This window comes from Toxorhynchites rutilus, chromosome 3, assembly GCF_029784135.1.
Source record: "Toxorhynchites rutilus septentrionalis strain SRP chromosome 3, ASM2978413v1, whole genome shotgun sequence".
NCBI lineage: Eukaryota > Metazoa > Arthropoda > Insecta > Diptera > Culicidae > Toxorhynchites > Toxorhynchites rutilus.
Genome location: NC_073746.1, coordinates 24,670,109 through 24,691,136, shown reverse-complemented (window position 1 = coordinate 24,691,136; position 21,028 = coordinate 24,670,109). Strand labels below are relative to the sequence as shown.

The following is a 21,028-nucleotide window of genomic DNA, read 5'->3' as shown; positions in this document are numbered from 1 at the left end:
AACGCGGTATTCTCATGTTCAGAAATAATGTTTATCTTCCTCTGAAGATAAATAAAGAGTGCCCATTATTTATCTCAGACCCTCTGCAGGTCATCGTTCTTTTTTCATTTTTTTCATTATGTGTTCCGCTGTTTCCATCATCAATAATATATGCGTAATATAATCAATTAATCAAGTATTATAATGATAGCTTTTATGCAATAATAATCATAGTAATGATAATAGAATTTATAACCATTGCTCATTCTGATCTCTCTCTTTCCGACTTTGTTGGTAGGTATATTAATTTTGTTTAAAGAGTGTCTTCCCACTCATCCGCTTATCGATTCTCAAAAATTCATTCCTCACCGTGCTAAATACGCGCTTTCAGCGCCTGTGTTGAACCTTGTTGTAAACCAGACTTTTCTTTGCTCTCATTTTTTTTTTCATTTCATCATTTCTCATCGTTTGCGTTCAGTTCGACTTACGTGTGATTAATCATTTTTTTAGTTAGTTCATAGAGATGTAACGCAAAACCCAAACTGAATACCTTATGACAACCGAAATGTAGCCCGTAAAAAAACCTCAAATAGTAGCTGTTTTAGTTTTTGTTAGCTTATCCTAACAATGTTTCTTCTTAAGATAATTTCTTCTTTTAAAATCTTTTCTTCCAATTGTTAATTTAGTAACTGCCAAGCAATTGATCACAAATTTTTAGTTCTCATCGTCGCGCGCCGTTCCGATTTTGGAAAGATTTTCTTTCGTTCTTACTTTGCTTAATTTTAAAGTTTTTCTCAAAATATATTTATTTATCCCTTTCAATGTGTTTCTGGGTTCCCATTTTTATTCTTTCTTAACTCAGTGCTTTCACATTGTTTGACTGCAATTGTTGTTCGCGATGACCACAGTTTTGGGTTTTGTTGGTGCGTTCCAAATTTTTGCTTCGTTTCGCCGAATTCACAGTTGTGGTTGGTACATTTCTAGTTGTGTGTGTTTGTTTGTTGTTTGGTTTGGTTTATTGGTGGTGGTTACAGAACGTAATCTCACTGAACGGGTGGAAACAAATCATCGCTTTTCGTTCGTTGAACTGAAAACGTTCGAACGGTTTACTCTCTCCTCTTTTTGAGAATTCTTACCTTAATAGTATCGTTTTAATAGTAAATGTTTTTTTTTCCTTCTTTTCATTTGTGACTTAAAAATATTTTTTTCTCACATGGTGTGTGTTTTTTTTGTATTTTTCATTCGTTTTTTTATATTATTCCACATAAAAAAAGTTACTAAATAAATGAGGTAGAAAATTATAATTCATATCATACAACTTATCGGCTTGTGTTTGCTTTCTCTGCCTTTTTTTAACTCGTCTTACAAACTAAGAACTACTTCACTGGGTTTTCTTATGTAATTCACTTGGTTTTTGTGGGTGTGGCAGAGACCATTCTGAAGGGATCTGTCCGCCCTTTCTGTTTATTTGGAAATTTTATGTTTTCTACGCAAAAAGCGAATCAATATAGTGTGTGTGTTTGTTTTTCCATCCGGTTTTCTCCCACTCCGATCCGAATATCGGGTTAAAGATGATACTCAACGAAACGGGAAGGGATTTTCGTTAATTTTTTTTTTTTGCTTGTTGGGAAAAAATAGGATTTGCTACTTTAAACGTGGCCAGTGTATAAAAATGCGCTGTATATAAAATGGCACCTAAAGTTTGGAAATGGTTCTCATTCAATCAGAGATAGGAATCAATATTTGTGTGTATGTATGTTTGTATGTGTGTGTGTGTTTTCGTATTTCTTCTCGCTACGAGGTTGGGTTTAGAAAACTAAATCAGTCATTATTTTTATTTTCAGTTTCGTTTATCTTGCTTCGCTGCCGCTGGTTTTATGTTTACTTTCACCTACGTTGTTACTATTATTTGTTACTATTAATGAGGGGGGCACAAAAACAAAATATTGAATGATCTGCTTCGAACGGAGCAAAGTCTTAGTCCAAAATGGTAGTGACCGGGTTTTTTTTCTCAGTTGTTATGCAGTCGGCTTGAGCAAATTATGACATTATGTTGTTTTTTCCTCTGCCTTGCATTTTATATATTTCAGAAAGCTATGAACAAAACTAGAAACAATGCTCAGAAAAGGTTCCCTTTTTTTAACCATCTAAACATGCAACTTTTATACACCGTCTGTTGTTTATCTCTTATCTAACACCTCTGCTAAACTCCGTATATTTTGTAATCTCTTCAAAAAATCCAGCTTCCTATTTGCCTCTGAGACTGCCTAACTCATCTGCTCCTACTTATATTTGTATATTTCAAACTTTTGTCACTTGTGTAGGTATTTTTTGTTGGTTTATTTGTTTGTTTTCATAATAACTTGACGTAACACTGGTTAGATGCTCTGTTTTGTTTGTTTGTTTGTTTGTTTTGTTTGTGTTTGTTTGTTTGTTAAACATGTTCACCACCACTCTCCATTTGTTACTCATGTTGTTTGTATCGCTCGCAACATGCATCAGGTTAGCTTTGCTCGTGTACATCTGTTTGTGGTTTTAAAGGTAGTTCACATCCTCAGTTACAGAATCAAGGTAGGCGCGGTGCGGCTTCAACGTGGTAGGTATGGTTACGGTGTGGCTTTGTAAATATTACAGAGCCTGCTTTGCATAATTTCTCACGCACAAAACCAAAATATGTTTGTTGCGCTCGGGTGGGTCGACAGGGAGGGGGTTTCGGAGAGTCATGCCTACCTTGACCGGAAAGTCTAGATGCTAGCTACTTGTGTTTTGTTTCTTCATATTGGTAAACTTACGTACACACATCCAAAATGAACTAAACCGGAAACGCAGTCCTAATGTGTGAAACAAGTGGTGTTAGGGACAAAACGGCACCTATAGTTCATTCACTGCACTAATTGGTTTAAATTGTGTTGGCTGATTTACAAGCACTGCATACTTCCTAGTGAATACATGTACCCACTATCGCATTTCCTTTTTTTTTGCGATTTGTCCTGGCTGTTTACTATGCCTAGTAGGAGTTGTGTTAGGTTACTAAGTGTACTCATAATAATTATAAAAATGCGTACGCTATACTTGATGATAAGTGTTACTCAATTAGCTGAATATAATATACGATGTACGAATGAGAGAGGAGGGAGGGCCTGGAGTTAAGAATGTGTTCTGTTTATTGTAGTAATTCTATAAATAGAGAATTTTGCTTCGCGTTTCACAATCGGTGACACCCGTTACCTGGATTTTTCTCTCTTTGTAAACGCTTAAGTTTTTTTTTTTTTGAGGAACTAAGTAAAATTCTAACAATATATGAAAATTCTTTGGATACAGTAGTGCATTTTCATAGATGATTCATAGAGATTTAAAAAATCAGAAAGGGCGATGAAGAGCGTTAGTACATACAAGCTTCAATTCCATGAAACCACACGAAAGGCACATGAATGGAATGGAACACTGAATTGATGTTATTGCTCGGTGAGGATCCGTGCCAAACGCAAGAAGAGCTTGATTGAGCAATAGAAGGTACCCCCAATCCGTTTCCACACACACACATACACAACGAATATGCCGCCTGGTACTGGCCGATCGGCATCATTCGGCATAATGTGGACGCGCCTGAATAAATCGCCCCAGAAAACATCTGCAACAGAAACAACCGCTCAGAAAAAGTAGGAGGGTCTGAGCCTAGAGGCACGGACGGAAACTTGACGTAGGACTTTGAGGAGATTTTCTAACTGTTCTGAAATTCGTAAATTTAACTCATTCAATATCCCCCACATGGTGGCTCTAGAAAAACCATTTGTTATATGAACTGATTGGAACTTCAAACATTTGACATTCTCTGGTTTTCTTGTATTCATAAATGTACATAAAAATCCTTCTGTCCCAACAGAAATATGACTCGATCGGTCGCCTTTTTTCTTTAGTTTATTTAATTTAGCTGAATACGGGAAGAAACCATCTTCTTACAGTGAATTTTTAAACTCGAGATTAAATAGCCAGCTTGCGTCGGCGATATTGACCTTGCCTGAAACATTGCCAGTGGAGGCTCGTAATAATTATATAGCCAGATGATGCAGATTAGATATCTTGTGACCGCGAGTGTTCCCTTTTGAAATTTGTGTGGATTCTGTAGTGAACCGATCCCAACTCTCTGTTTATTTTTTAGGGAAGGGAAAGGGGAATGGACAAGTCGATTGCTATGAAGTGTAGCGGACTAAATAAAACCGTTAGTACTTTTTGATAAGATATCCGAAACGAAACTTTGGGGATAATGGAGTGTCACCATTTTCAAAGTCACCTCCTCTCCTTTGATTCTGATAAGTGTTTACCATCGGTAAATGTACAATAATTTTTAATATACATCGACTCACCTTGTCCATCACGGAAAAACATGTGAGAACGAATAAGGAACCCTGACCATGGAGTGGAGATAGGAAAAGCAGTTCACTTTGAGGAACGGCTCAGTCGTTAACCGTTAACCAGTGAACCAGTTCATTTGAACTGTTTTTCAACATTGAACGTTAGCTGAAACCTAATATTCATAGGAAGCATCACAGTTATTCATGTCCTGGCATTGATATCGTTAGATTAGATAGGACAATTTCTAATTTGTATTTGTATCATTTTTTGTTAATTACTGGGAAAAGAAAAAGAGCGTCTTCTTTGAAAATTGCAAACTGTGTGTAAAAATATGTTTTTAACCGGACAATGCTGTATGTAATAATTACTAGTTCGCGTAGTTTTTAATATTTTCTGTTGGGATTCAACCTTGAATCCATTAAATGTCATATTGAATAATAGTTCAACTAGAGAAAAAATCCCAGGTAATGGTTATCCTGGGATTATTTTTCTGATAAACAGAAAGTATGTAAATATTACACATGAATTGAAAAAAAAATAATAAAAAAAAATTTGAAATTTTCCCAAAAATCAAATCTTAATTTTAAATTCAGTATTAAGCATACATTAACAAAATAAGCCACGTTTTCGTGCATTTTTCTTATGAATGATAATATCGTTATCTTTTTTATTTTTCTCCAATTATTTTCGTTATATTCATCCATTCAGCCCAAAGCAATCTGCTTTCACAAGTATACAGTTCAGCTGCACATCTTCTTCTTGAATGGCACTAACGCTCCTAAAGGAACTTCGCCGTCTCAATGTAGTATTTCTTGCGTCACTTTTTTATTAGCCAAATAACACGCTAAAAAAACATAGGCGAGGTGGGGGTAAAACGGACATGTTAAGAAGAACGTCAATTATATCTTTGGAAACTCATGTTTCCCAAACCTTTGATGCGGTTTCTTGCAATTCAATATACTGTTTCTCTACCTAATTGGGCAGATATTTAAAAAAAAGTGTTTTTCAATGTTTTTTTTTACTGAAATTATAACAGACCGAAAAGTACAACATTTTCTTCGATGCGGGTAATATACACTCTGTCGAACTTCTATAAGACCAGGGTATGATTTTACTGATTTGTGTCATTGTAAACAAACACTGCTACAATTTATATTCTAGTTTGTAGGTATTAGTGACTGCCATACACTGCATGATTTTCATATTTGTGCCTGCAAGCGCTGAGCGTAAACCAAAGGTTTTGTATTTTTCAAGTGTCAAATTTCTATAAGACCAGTTACCCTTTTCCGTTGTTTTAGTTATTTTGATCAATAAATCTGGAAAATGCCAAAGGGAAAAGTGCTCACGCAGAGAAAAGAAAGGCAAATCGATGCATTTCACCAAGAAAATGTTGGCATCAGAAGGAAGGAAGGAAGGTATTGTATTATAGAGACTTTAAACTTTTGCAGTTCATTCGTCTCTAGCCTTGAGAAAGGCCCTTTGAAAACTCTACTCTATTCTACTCCAGCGCTACCACCTCCGCCCTCTTGCCTTGAGAAAGGCACTCGATCCCTCGCCGTCCAGCCCGTCCAGCAACGACGTTGTCCAGTCGGTGTCCACACAAAGAATGTTGGCATCAGAGAAATTTCTCGTCGGATTTGACGATCCCATCAAGTAGTGCTCAATTATTTCACGAATCATCAAGGATACGGTAAGTAGGAGAGAGCTCCACGTAAATCAAAGCTCTCTGACCAGAATAAGCGGAAAAAAGCTAGAACAGCTTCGAATACCTCAAAATCGCTTATGCAAATAAAGCAATATTTCAAGTTCAAAGTTACCCGGGTGGCAATTCGTTAAGTTTTGGTAAAAAATCCTCCCATAAATAGGGGTTAAAAGGTTAAAGCTCCTCATCTTACACCATCTTACATCGGAAGACGTCTGAATTTTGCCAAACCTCACATGAACCGACAGCGGGACATGGTATGTTATGACAAAGAATGTTTCCAAAAAATCCATTTTGCTATATACCATAACGAAAAGTTCCTCAATGTATAGGTTATCTTCACTGACGAAAAAAAAAAGTTCTATTAGGATGGTCCTGATGGTTTCAACGGGTACTGGCGTGATTTACGGAAGAAGGAACAGTATTTTTCAACCAGGAATTCTGGTGGAGGCTCGTGCATGGTTTGGGCTGAATTCTGTGGAACCGGAAAGCTCAAGATAGCTTTCACATCATTCAAGGAATACATACATGTCCTGGAGTTTTTTTCGTGGATATGGTCACAACAAGTTCTCATTCCAGCAAAACAATGCTGCAAGGAAACTAAGCAATGGATTAAGGATCAAAAACCTATTTTTTGGGATCGTTCTCCAGACTTGAATCCTGTTGAGAATCATGGAGGGATCCTTGTACGCAGAATCTACACTGAGGGAAAACGGTACACTACGATTGAAGAGCTCAAGGTCTCAATTTCGGAAAAATATCGAAAAATCCGTTCAGCAGAATTTGGTAAATAGTATTCCAACACGAATTTTCCAGGTTATTAGCCGAGGTTGCCAATTATTGACATGTAAATTTGTTTTGCGTTTTTCATTGATAAAGCTTATACATTTTGAAATGATCTTATAGCGAATTCTTTTTATTCACTCAGTTTCAACCTAGTTTCGCACTAGGTTCAACAGCTTTTGGGGCGAACTAGTGCGACACTGAGTGAATAAACTAACTTTTTGACAGCAGTTAGTGCGGCACTGGGGTTGAAACTGAACAAAAACGAATTCGCTATAAAAATAAAGACTATGAAAATGGAAAACCTGCCGCCTTTGCTTTTGCATTATTGGAATCGTAATCCAATTCGGATTCTGATTTTGAAGAGTATATTCGCGTAGACGGCATTAAGCTTCGTGTGCTTGCATTGGGAGGCGAACATATCTATGGATTTTCAGGTGGAATAAACATGCTTTAAAATAAAAATTTAAAAATTTTAATTTAATTGAAATAATAATATCACCACCAGACGTTGACACTGTACATTTGTCATCGCGAATATAAGCAACTCAGACTATTGACGAATTTACGCAAAGCTGAATCAGCTCATGCGACATCTACATTAGAGCTCAGAACCACAAAAGTGAGGGTGTTTGTTTATTTTACGCACTGTAAAGCAATATTCGGTGGTGATCATTCATTTTATTTCAATGTAGATTCATTTCAGCCATTGAATGTCATCAGTATATGGTAAGAAAGTTAGGGTTTTGTATATTTACGATGGTTTCAACACGCGATTTGACCAAAGTCATAGATAATCTTCGAAAATATTAAGTTTGATAATGCATACCGGTTATTGATACTATGGATAATTGCGATGAAATCGATATCATATCAAATTGGCTGATTTCATTGGTTATGTAGGGGCCGATACGAGAAGGATTTGTAGTATTTTTAGCGCAAAACACCCTATTCATCGTTTACTTAGTTGAACAAAAATAAAGTTACAATACTGATAACAAGCCATTCCTCTTATAACAAGCTATTACACATAGCACATTGTAAAATGATGATTTTCTAACCTTTTCAGCGTGGAAAGAATACATGAAACCGGGAAATTTGAAGATAAATTCTGATTTTTCTAGAAAATTTGAACGAATTTCATACCAAAAAAACAAAACATCCTCATTTTACTCGCTGCGCCGTCTGGTTGTAAATCCAACGTAAATTCGTCAATTTGCGATCTAACGTACAAATCTACACCTAGGCGGCGCTGCGGTGAAAGTGATGATGGTTTTAAATTTTGCAATGTGAGTTTATGGAAGGTTTGTAGTTCTTTCCATAAATTACAATATTATAGTCATAAAAGATTATTTGATTGCGATGAGTTTGGAAGAAGATTAATTCTGTGCAATTTTATATATAACATGTTAGTTTCTTACCTCTTTCAGTAGTTCTGTTGCGAAGTGAACGATTTGTTCACCGAGATTCTCCTGTGTCGGTGATGTTGCTTGCGTCTTAGTTGCTACTACGTGTGAGCTGGAAGATCACTCCATCTAATCTGCCTTTGCGGCCAAATTGCCAAGCGATCCGTCATGGAACGTCGGATCGATTTCCAAACGCATTAAAAATTTTGTCAATGTTTGATCATAATCCATTTAAACATGCCATGACTTCGAATTCTGCTTGTAGTCTATGTGAATATGGTATTTTTCTTGAGGAGTATTCGGTAGAGTATTTCACAACAATAACTTTGCACAGAGAGGCGATGAACCGATACGGCTTACCTTTCGTGTTCTGCCGAAGAGACTGGGCGGCAACACAAATGATGTCAACCAACATTGCCTTCAAAAATGTTTTCAACTACATCGTATAGCAACTACTTAGGGGGAAAGGATACTGATGATGTCCTGTATACACCTCACAGCCTACATCACGAAGAGAGAAAATGTTGCAATATATTTTTCATTTTACAACGGACATAAAACACGTCAGTGGGAGGCACAACATGACTGCCGATATGTTGTCTAGAGTTTATACCATCAGTTCTCCATCGCCGATTGATTATCGAACCATTCTACTGAATCGGATTCCGATTGATGATAGGAGTCAAATATGCTATTTATGCCTCCAAGGTGTTGTCTTCGTGTGAGGCGAAGGTTTTGCTTGAAATTTTTCCTCACTGCATTCACTATTAAATTCTTCTGAGGGCACTGAAATGTAGAGGAATGAATGACGCAGAGGACAATTGATTCTCACGTCAAGTATTTAAGAATTGACAAAAAAAATCCCTGTAAATAAAATTACTATTGCTTTAAACCAGATAAATAATAATTATCACTACTGTATCTAAATTCAATCATGATCATGATTAGAAATGATTTGAAGTTTTCAATAGAAATGAGGAAAAAATTAAAACGAAATTACTTGGTCAATTGTTTCTCACCGCGGGTGTCACCATCTCTCCCACCCTTTGTCTTGATTCTTTAGAATAAAATTCTATGCATATTATTAAAAGCATCCTCTCATGCCGCATCACTATTCATTTTCTCTCGAACATTTCATATCCTTTTTACGGCCTCTAACAAAAATCTTTCTTCATTTGTGAAATGTGGTATACATCGGTTCCAAGCCTGGTAATTACAGACTTTAACTGTCCTCCAGCAAAACAAAACATCAATTTCAAATACGTACTCCGAAGTTCTTCAGTTTGACGATCCAGAGCGAGCGCCCGCACATTGTAGTATCTCTCCAGTTGTATTGACATTTTGGATGATTGTTTTATATGTATGTGTGTGGATCGGTGTCCGAAAAAAAAGAAAAAGATTCGACTGAACCGAAACGTTAATGATATTTAGAACCAGCTAAATAAACGATAAATTTTTATGTTGTCTCTAGTGCTTTCCCAAACTGAAGATCTCCGAAGCTTCATTTTCAATTGAATTTTCCTACGCTATATGTTTTTTTTTTCAAACAAACTTCATCTTCTTCTGCAAAAAAAAAAAAAACACATTTATCGGTTCTTCGTTTCTGTTACACTGGTCGCCCAAATTTGATCTCGCCCTACCAAACATCCTAAACACGTTTTTGTCGGGTTTTTTTTTTGGGGAAGCCTATTATTCGTGTATCATTCAGTATGAACATTCTAACATGGCGTGTGTAAATCGAGAAGAAAACATAGTAGATGGAGGATGGAAGGGCGGGGAAAATTACATTTTGCCCACATATGCCTGAGAGTTACTTGTTTTGTTTTGTTTATCTTTCTGGAGTTTTGTTTGTTCGTAATTATACTCGTATATCTACATGGTTTCTACTTTGAACAGGTGAAAAATAATACGATTGAAACGAGTGTTGATAAACTACCAAAACTAGGAATGAAGAGATAGGAATATGGGGAGGTTTATAGTTAGTTATTGAGGATTTTAGAATGGTTTCCTTGGTTGAAGGTATCTATTGCGCGGTAACGGTATTGTGTGTGTGTGTGGCAGGCTATGTTTTTCAAAGTGATCTAAATGAGAGTGTGGAAGTCAAACACTGAGACATTGCAATTTTCTCCAATTCCATCGTTTGAACAATCGTTAATGGTTCTCTAAATTATGCGTCTAAAACTTAGATATAACTGAAAGAAAATCTGCCACAACTGAATACCGCTACCAGTTAGTAAAAATATTTCATAATCTAACAGTTTTTTTTTCATCTCAACAGTCTCTAAATGGAAGTCAATCTGTTTATTCTCATTATCAAAGTCTGTTTGTGTAAAATTGTGAGTAACGAGTCTGACAGCGTCCAACACTTCTTCTTCTCTTCTGCTTTTTCTGAGGATTAAACGTTTACTTTGCTCATCTGTAAATGGAGGTACGGTTTTTTGTGTTTTACTCTTAATTTCAACTTTCTTTGAGGAAAGGGATATGTTAAAAATGGGACACAATAACAACTTAATCGTCATCTTTGTTCTCACGTTGCATCTGTACGTGTGTTTGTCTGTCTGTGTGTGTGGTGTGTATGTGTGGATGTTGCTCCTAAACGAAGAAATACGTATGATAAATAAAGTAAACTAATAAATAACAATATATTAATATGTATCTGTCTCGAAACTAGCCTGACAATAAAATCAAACATTCAACATATTTATCAACCGATCAATACAACGCAAATGATAGTACGTAAGGTCAACTCACCAACGTTTGACTTGGTGTATTATCATTGTTTTTTTTTAAACGTAATATACATCTCTTCCTAACCTCCTCTACACAAATTGTTTTCTTTTATATATAAAAGATTTTTGTTTTCACTTCTACATTCACAATAGCTTGTAAACTTTATCCCAAACGAGTAACCACCGACTTATTACACTTTTGTTTGTCCTTAAATGTTATCATTCTTACCAGCTAAAAAGTGTGTTAATTCCTAAATCGAGAGTTTATGTTTTTCACATTTTTTGTTTCTTTCTTTCTTTTCATCACTTCTGTCTAGCCCCGCGCTGTGCAGAGCTAGGGCTTTGTTATACCCACGAAGGACCCGGTTCGCCTCCGTTAGCAGCCCGCTTCTAGCGAATGTTGGCGAGTGTTTTCTTAATCCTGAGTGCGGTGAGACGTGCGGCCGGATTCTGGTACCAGCATTCTTTCATTACCTTCGAAATCGAGTGCAACGTGTCGGAAGCGATCCACCGGTTCGGTATGCTCGGCCTCTGCCGATCCGTACAAACAACCTGGAAAAAAGTGCCCATGAAAAACTGTTCCCTTCAAGTATTCACAAATTGAACCACCTTCCTCATCTCCTCGATGGTTGGATCTGGTTGCACCACATCGTAGAAAGGCAATTGGTACTCGTCGTAGATTCCACCAATGTTACATCGTCGTGCGATCTCCCACAGAACCAGTCCGAAGGCGTACACATCGGCGCGCTTGAACGAATCGAACTGATTTACATTGATCGTTTCGTCTAGAACCTCCGGAGCCATATAGCGCTTCGTTCCGACCCGATGGGTCGACGGAATGTCGACCGTGTCGGTGGCCACATTGTGTCGTACCGCCAGGCCCAGATCTCCGATACAGCAAGTGAGGTTCGATTTGACGAGAATGTTCTTCGATTTGAGATCTCGGTGGGCAATCGCTGGCTTACCCCGGGTTCCTACAATGTCCATGTGCAGATGGGCCAGCCCGGTGGCGATGGAATAGGCCATTTCAACCATCGTCTTCGTGTCGATACAGCGTGACGTCAGGAAATCGAACAATGATCCGTTCTCGTGGTAGTCCGTTATGAGCCAGAGTTGGGTCCAGGTGCCGTTATCTTGATAAACAATTGTTATTTTCCACAGAAGCTAATATGTACTCAATCGACTCACCTTTGTTATCAGCGGCAATGAAGCCGAGAATGTTCTCGTGGCGCAACATAATCGTCTGGTAGATTTCCGCCTCCCGGAACCAGGAACACTCTTCCCGGCTGGAAAAGATTTTCACGGCGACATGTTCACCGCGCCACTTGCCCCGCCAAACCTCGCCGAAACGTCCTTTTCCGATGACCTCCACCAGCTGAATTTGACGGGCGATCGATCTCTGCACCAGCAATGGCAGACCGGCTGGCGTTAGAATGGGAGGAAGACATAAAAAAAAACGAAATATAGCAAAGGAACGTCTCAGTAATGTATCAATATTGTTTGTGGGAAGCGTCAGAACAGCGGTGGGAAAATTAATACCATGATGTTGAGCGATTAATCATACTTAGTGGTTATTTAGGGGGAGTTAGGTGAATTTAATTTCTCGCTTTTTGCGCCATCGTCTCATGAAAAATAGCACGTGAGAAAATTATTTCCACCAGTTCAGAGTTCATTTCTTTGTGTAATGAATTCAATAATAAAAAAAAAACAGCAAAAACTATGAGAAGTAGCATTGATGTACGAATCTTTAAGTGCGTTTTTATTCGAAACAATGTTTTATCAGTTGGTGGTACGCTCATCTCAGAATTTAAGGTACCAATTTGGCTGAAATTATTTTTCAACACGTTAAAATTGAAATTGTTACGTATCAATTTTTTGATATCTTAATTATAATTTTTTTTTTTGAATAGCGATTTTTGTTGAAAAGCAACTAATTTTTATTCAAACGACCGCCAATTTGTAAATTTTGAGAATTTTGAAAAACCGCCACATATTTATTTAGATTATTCATTTTTACATGCTAAAAGAAAAGAAAAAAAAAAGTCCAGCTGACAACAGCAGTTGTATTGATAATAATCACCATATTGGCATCTAACAAATAAAAAAAACATCTTCAAATATACCTTATATGGATAGCGTGGTCTAGTGAATTTTTCATCGTTGTGACATGATTGCACTCAATGAGAAAATCCAGCGAGTCGATTGGGAGCAATTACTTGGAATGGGATCAGTGGACGAAGCAGTTGCACGCTTTTACGAAGAGATTTTTGGAATCATTCGAACAATTGTGTGAACAATGTAGAACTGAAATGCGTGAAGCTGAGGCCCAATACAACTCTCTGAACGCAAGATGTTTTCGTGACTACATTCATTGCATCGAAGATAGTGTGAAGGCAGATCCGAAATCATTTTGGAGCTGCGTGAACGATAGAAAAACAACGAAAGGTATACCTCAAACATGCGTTACCGGGGAATTGCTGCCATCACGTCGCAGGATTCAGCGAATATGTTCTCGTCCCTTTTTCAAAGTGTGTCAAGTAATAACTCACCACCTTTGACTGAAAGCTACCTGAACAGTATTCCGCAGTTTGATGTGAATGTGCCTCGGATGAATTTTTCAACACGCGAAGTCCAGCTCAAGCTGCAATCTATCGATGGATCAAAAGGACCTGATCCAGATCAATTACCGCCATTTTTCATCAAACAGTGTGCGAGCTCTCTTGCTTCTCCAGCAAACATACTGTTCAACCGTTCTCTTAGTGAGAATTGTTTTCCCACTATCTGGAAATCCGCCTCAATCACGCCAATCCATAAGTCTGGGTCGCTTAACGATGTAGAAAACTATCGTGGGATCGTGGTTAAGCTTCGTATCGACTTTGGTGGACAAAATGGAAAAGCGGCAGCAAGTCGACGCTGTTTATGTTGACTTCGCCAATGCTTTCGACGAAGTGCCACACATACTAGCTGTTGAAAAGTTCAGGAGAATAGGACTTCCAGAGTGGCTGACACGATGGATCCTGTCTCACCTTACTGGACGCAGTTCCTCAGTGAAAATTGGTGATGTATTATCCACCTTGTACATTCCGGAGTACCCCAAGGCAGTGTCTTGGGGCCCTTGCTCTTCGTTCTGTTCATCAACGACATTTGTAAAGCGCTGAAATCACCGAAATCGTTTTTTTTTTTTAATTCGTTTATTTTTACAGGCTCAGTTACTTAAGTTTAAAGGAGCCGAATTCTTAAATATATTTTTAAAACTATATATATATAGAAACAATTTTCTTACATCTATGGTTAGTAAGGTGGAAAACCGATTACTCGCGGTGTACTCGAGTTTAGAAGGGTGACATATTTTTAGGAGAAGGATGGGATATGAGGAAATTGTAACAATGTTGATGAGCACTCAATTCTTAAATCTATTCGTATATCTATAGTTTATTTACATTTCAACTTATTCTACTATTTATAGCAAGGGGATGAATTACCCGCAAAGGAAGGAAAGGAGGGTATAAGGATGTAGGGACAATCACACACGAAGATCTATAGCTTTAAGGAAAACATATATATGGGACATGTAATCAAGGTCTAACCGAGCCAACACATCTCTCACCGGCACATTGGGCTGTCTTCCTCGGGCCCGAAGGGAGTTTTCTAAATTCGATCTGGCGACCAGATACACCTCGCACGACCAAACAATGTGCTCGATGTCGTGATAACCTTGGCCACAAACGCAGAGATTGCTGCTGGCAAGATTGAAACGAAAGAGTAGTGCATCTAACGAACAGTGATTGGACATGAGTCGGGAGAAGGTGCGGATAAAGTTCCGACTCAAGCTGGACTTTTGAACCACGGTTTGAGGCTAACCTTAGGGATAATCGAGTGAAACCACCGGCCCAATTCATCTTCATTCCACTTGCGTTGCCAGTTAGCGATGGTATTTTTGCGAACTAAAGAATAAAATTCATTGAAGGCGATTTGACGCTGATAAATATCGCCTTCAATTGCACCTACCTTTGCCAATGAGTCAGCCCTCTCATTACCCGGAATTGAGCAATGTGAAGGGACCCAGACAAAGGTAATGACATAACAGCGTCTGGATAAAGCACTCCAAATTTCTCGTATTCTCTCAAGGAAGTACGGCGAGTGCTTTTCCGGCCTCACTGAACGGATAGCTTCGACAGAGCTAAGACTACCCGTTACAATGTAATAGTGTTCAACAGGTCGTGAGGCGACGCTGTCCAGCGCCCAGTATATCGCTGCCAATTCAGCAATATATACCGAGCAAGGATTCTGAAGACTGTGTGAGGTGCTAAAAATACGTTGAACACTCCAAATCCTGTGGACTCATTCATAGAGGACCCATCAGTAAAGTATATATTATCACAATTGATACGCCCATACTTTGCATTGAAGATTGTAGGAACGAACCCCAATCTATGATAATCTGGATTTTCATGGATTTTCTCCTTCATGAACAGATCGAAATGTACAGAGGAATTGATGTAGTCAGGAAAACAAACACGGTTGGGAATATACGAAGAAGGAACAACCTGCATAGAGGTGAATTCATGATATGAATTCATGAATCCAGAATGAAAATTTAGCTCGATCAATTGCTCAAAATTTCCGATCACCAATGGATTCATAACCTTACACCGGATGAGGAACCGAAGAGATAATAAATTGAAGCGATCTTTTAGTGGGAGTACGCCTGCCAAAACCTCGAGACTCATGGTATGCGTTGAGGGCATACATCCCAACGCAATACGGAGACAAAGATACTGAATTCGCTCGAGTTTAACCGAAATCGTTGTATGCAGACGATTTCAAGTTTTATCGAGCAGTTCAAACGCGGGTAGACTGTTGTGCGCTGCAATCGGACATCGACATGATTCTGGAATAGTGCAGTTTGAACGGAATGGAAGTCAATATCAGCAAATGCTGCGTGATTTCATTCAGTCGATCACGAACACCGATTGTCTTCGACTACAAAATGGCAACAACGAGTTTGAAGCGTACGAATACCGTGAAGGATCTGGGGATTCTCGTAGACAGTAAATTAAGGTTTACGGAACCCATCGCTACAGTCACTGCGAAAGCATATTCCATGCTTTCTTGAAGCGAAACACGAAGTTCTTCGATGATGTATATTGTCTAAAAACGCTGTACTGCTCGTTGGTGCGTAGTGTGTTAGAATTCGGGGTACAAATCTGGGCTCCATTCCACGTAGTTCACATGAAACGGATAGAACGAGTCCAAAAGCATTTTATTCGTTATTCTCTTCGGAATCTCAACTGGAAGGATAGAATCAACCTGCTAGCGTATGAAAGCCGTTGTATGCTGATTGATCTGCCAACACTAGCGTGCAGACGAGTACTTCTTCAACGACTACTCGTCTTTGATATCTTGACAGATCACATCGACTGCGCAGATATATTAGCGAAACTTCCCTTCAACACACCTCTTCGAGTGACGCAGCAGTCACAATTTTTTCGCCGGTCGTATCATCGCACCACCTATGGTATGAACAATCCACTGGACGTCTGCTGTAGCAAGTTCAACGAAGTGTCTGATTTGTTTGACTTCGGTATAACAAAAAATGTGTTTAGGCTTAGTCTTAGTAGGTAAAAATATCTGTACGATTTTTATGCCGAAGATAATAATAATAAGAAATAGCTTTGCATTCCAGCCGGCCTTAATTCGATCCCCATTGACTACGTATGGGCTTCTTTTTTGGCACAATCTGCTCGCATACATACAAACCATTTTTAAGCTTTTGAAACAGCTCATTATTTCCGCATTTGACCCTCCAGCACACGAAATGGCATCATTTCTGCCAAAGATGAAATGTTTTCTGCCATGTGTATAAATTTTACCCAAAAAATACAGCAGAAGATACAGTAGAACCCCGATTATCCGATTATAGTCGAACAAGCTCATCGCGAATAACGAAAATCGCGGATAATGCAATAAGGGCCTAAAACACGAAAAAAGATGTTTCAGCATGAAAACTATGTTTCATCAATACAGAAATCATCAAACTACCCATCTATAAGATCGTGTACACCAGTGGCCAAAAAAAATTTAAAAGCCATGACCAAAACAAAAAAGCATGGACCTACCACTCACTGACGAATTCCGGGAAGGCCGATTGATTTACTACGTAACTCGCTGTCGCGAATAATCCTCACCGCGGATCATCCGCTCGCGGATAATCGGGGTTCTACTGTATTCACATTTTTCTGAAAATCGTGATCAATTTGCCCTCATTTTACGGTACCAGAGATGTTTGCATCAATCGATTGGAAATATTCCTACGAACCAATTCAAATGAAGAAAATGAAATTTGTTGATACTATTGGCCATTAGGAAAAATGTCAAATATTGTCTGATAAAAAATTGCACGTTCTGATTGGTCCATTGACATGAGTAATCAGTACTCCCCAAACAAAGCTAGCAAAAACGAACACATAACGTAGTAACCTAGCACAAGGGGTACCAAACACACCCAGCCCTATTCTGTATTCCGATTGATTTCCATTTCGTTCGAAGCCGTTGTTTGGTTCGAGTTATAATTTCGCATTCCCTATTTCGAACATTTTGCCTATTTCATGTTCGAAGAGAAACAGATCGAACGAAATTCAATAACAACTCGAACGGAAAACAGAATGGAATTTTATCATGTCGTTCGAAATATTTCGAGTCGATCGAAATACAGAATAGGGGTGAACAACTGGATCAAATTTGTCGAAGAGATAATTCTCATGCTAACATACTAAGTGGTAAACAATTTAAAAACAAACATAATCTACTGATTAAAGATCAAAACAACCCACCAATTGCCCCAAAGTCATAACTGAGCCTCTTGGAGAACAATAATCGATGGTCAATGGCCTTGTTAGAGTCCAACAAGCTGCTCGATTCTAGACAATCAGCTTCTCGGAAAATATCCGTAAAATATACCGAAAAACGTCTTTTAGTTTTGGAGGAAATCATTTGTTTTTTTCCAACTCTACATTAAGAAAGATTACCAAGCGTCAGGATTTCTTGTAATAGGGACTTAGCCCATTGAAGTCAGTAAGTCAATAAGGACTGCAAATCTAGGGAATTTAGATTGCTGATTCCATAAATCCTTTCCTCTTTCGTGGTAAAACCGAAGAAGAGAGCTCATCCTTCTTCGGATTGGGCATATCAATCGCACCCATGCACACTTATTCAAAAATGCTCAGAAACCATTGTTTTTTTAAATTAAATTCCAATACCCCTTGACCACATTTCTCAGCGACAAAAAAAAATTGCAGCGGGCGAGAGTACACAAAGTCGTCATTTTCAATTTCTATAAGAGTACTCGCTCCAGCAAGCGAGCAGTTAACAGCCATTCTTAAGACTGCGTTAACTTTAAAATTTTCAAATTGCCTTTTCAAGGCTGATGACGTAGACAGTGATTTTGCCCGGCGCGAAGTTCGAGGGCAAAATCACGTCGAAAGGTTGATAATGAGTTCTAGATCAGGAATTCTCAAGTGGTCGATATCGACCCCTTGGGGTCGTTGTCGGTTTCCAGGGGTTGACATAAACGAAAACTGATCAAAATCGATTAATGAACCCATTAACGAACAAGCTATAAAAATTATTTTTTTAACGAAAGCCATTGGTGTAATTTTAAAGATTTTTTTCCGTTTTTCAGTTTTCCGGAAAATGACAAAAAATCGAGAAATCTTCAAACAAAAACATAGACCAAAACCTACATTTTTCATCCTGTAGGATGTTCAATCTATTTTTTGGTTCCTACATCCCAATGTGTGTTCTTTTATCAAAGTAATACTGTCGAAAAGTTTACATATTTTTGCGTTTTATTAGCACATAGTTGCTTTAAACCGATTTTTTGCCCAATAAAGTTCTACAAAATTGAATATTAAATTGACAGTAAGTGGTAGCTAAAAAACTAAGCTAACATTTGATGCCAAAACCATACCATATGGTTGCTTTTCAAAGCCATGAAAAACTATCAAATTTGCTGTTCGGGTTTCCGACCGCTTGGCATAATATGGGTTAACACCATTTCTTGCTCGAAATTTTCAAGGTACTGTATAAGTATTGTTACATGAGCCAATTTGTTATAAGTATGACTAATATTTTAGTAGGAAGTATTCTTGTTGTAATTTGTATTAATAATTATTAACTACACTTGATGTTTACTAAATTTTATGTGTATTTTTTGATGATGCCAAGTTTACTCACTTAACCAGCCGCAAAGTTTTTGAATTGGTAAGCATTTTGTATAAATAAGATAAGAACAATTTGTTTTAAGTAATTCGGATACAGGGTTCGATGGTGTCGATTCATTTTAGAAAAGAAGTCTTTTGCTTCGAGAATCCCTGTTCTAGATCTAAAAGTACCACACACCACGGTGCAAATTTGATCGCAAAAAAAATCCCACATTCCGACATAGAGGCACGATGGCATGATGAATCACGTCCTGCAGTGTTTCAACAAACGAAAAGGTCGTCGCGAAAATTGCTTCTGCGGTTATGTACATTCGTTAAATAGTGGTCTGCCTTGGGTTAAATCCGCAAATCCAAGTGGAACAAACTTTTCTGAACCGATCAAACACAGAGAACTGCTTTCCATCCATAGCGATTTGGCCGTGCAACCGATGTTGATGGTTTCCTTGGAATTACCTACGATTTTCCTAGCGGTCACAATCCGATGGAATAATGACTTCCTGACAAAATTTTTGGTTTTCTTGCTATTTTCCACACTCTTCGTTTTTCACATCAAAATCACAATTTTTATTTTTTTTTAGCCAAATTAGTGAACCTTCGCGGATTTTCGTATGAACCTTGTTGTAGAACATCCGAGGCTTTCTTCTAATCACACTGTTATATGTCTGAAAACATCACAATACAGACGTCTGGACAGTATCTCCGCAGTAGTTGAAAGTTTCTCAAAGGTCAACTTTTAGTGAATTTGTTAACACAAACAATTTTGCAAGAAAGAAACTACCATCTCTCATATCCAGTATCTGCAAGAGTTAAATGTATTCTAACAATGTGATTTGATTCTAGACGTCATTTCAAGTCGTAGAATAATTAACTTCTTAAAGGCACTTCAATTTTAATTTAAGTACAGTTGAATTATTATAGAAAATAAGCCATTTTTATAAATTACTAGCTGACCCGGCGAATTTTGTCTCACCAAACAGTTGTGTTTTGAGGTTTCTTCCAATATTTTGTTTTTCGTACATTCGCGATCGAGAACAGAAGACGCTTTCGAATCCCAATTACAAAATAAATAAAACGCTTTTCGATGTGCATGTTTCAACTGAGAATCCATTATAGTTTTCCCAATAGCAGCACATGAATCTCAATATCGCCAAAGTCGATTCCAACTGAAAGAAATTACTCTAATTGGTTAAACTATTAATTTGCAGAACAAATGCGGAATCGTTTTTTTCGATCTCACTTTTCATTGCAGAATATATGACTCGTAGTCGATTTTTCGAATTTTTCTATTCATCTTTAGATATTCTCCAAAGTATTCTACCATTTTAATTTGGGTGGAGACAAACACAACGATATATAGACGACTTAAATCTGATCAGCCAATGATGATGATGATGAGTTAAGGCGCGTCCACATTATGCCGAATGATGCCGATCGGGCTGTACCAGGCGGCATATTCGGTTTGTTATGTAATGTGGACGCCCCGTCGGATGCACGAAGCCGAAGTCCCATCGGGTGCATGAAGCCGTCACGAAACAAAAGACAAATAAGCTTTCCGCATACTTTGCCGCATACACGGACCCAGACCGAGATAGATATTGTTCTCCTTCATGCGCTCCTTTTTTACTCTTTGATAACACTTCCCAAATTCATTTCACAATCAGGTGCAATAATATCACGTATTTGCTGAACAACTGAAGCATCATTAGCCATGTGGATAGCGTGGTCGTGTAGATTAGCTTTGCATTCCAGCCGGCCTAGATTCGATTCCCATTGACGGCGTATGGACTTTTTTTGGCACAATCCCAAATGAAATGAGAAAACGCTAGTTTGGGTGTACCCTTTTCTGGGTGGACC

The 21,028-nt window shown here is 38.1% G+C and overlaps 1 protein-coding gene across 1 annotated transcript in view; it reads right to left on the bottom strand.

Moving 5' to 3' along the window:
- Positions 1-428: 428 nt before the first annotated feature.
- The window catches only part of LOC129779626 (TGF-beta receptor type-1), a 192,046-nt gene continuing 171,446 nt past the window's right edge, over positions 429-21,028 (bottom strand). Inside the window, exons 6-8 of the mRNA XM_055787214.1 lie at positions 12,141-12,374; positions 11,562-12,085; positions 429-11,504 (exon numbers count right to left, since the gene is read on the bottom strand). Coding sequence (XP_055643189.1) covers positions 11,343-11,504; positions 11,562-12,085; positions 12,141-12,374 — 920 coding nt within the window. The 3' untranslated portion in view covers positions 429-11,342. The remainder of the gene's footprint in view (positions 11,505-11,561; positions 12,086-12,140; positions 12,375-21,028) is intronic.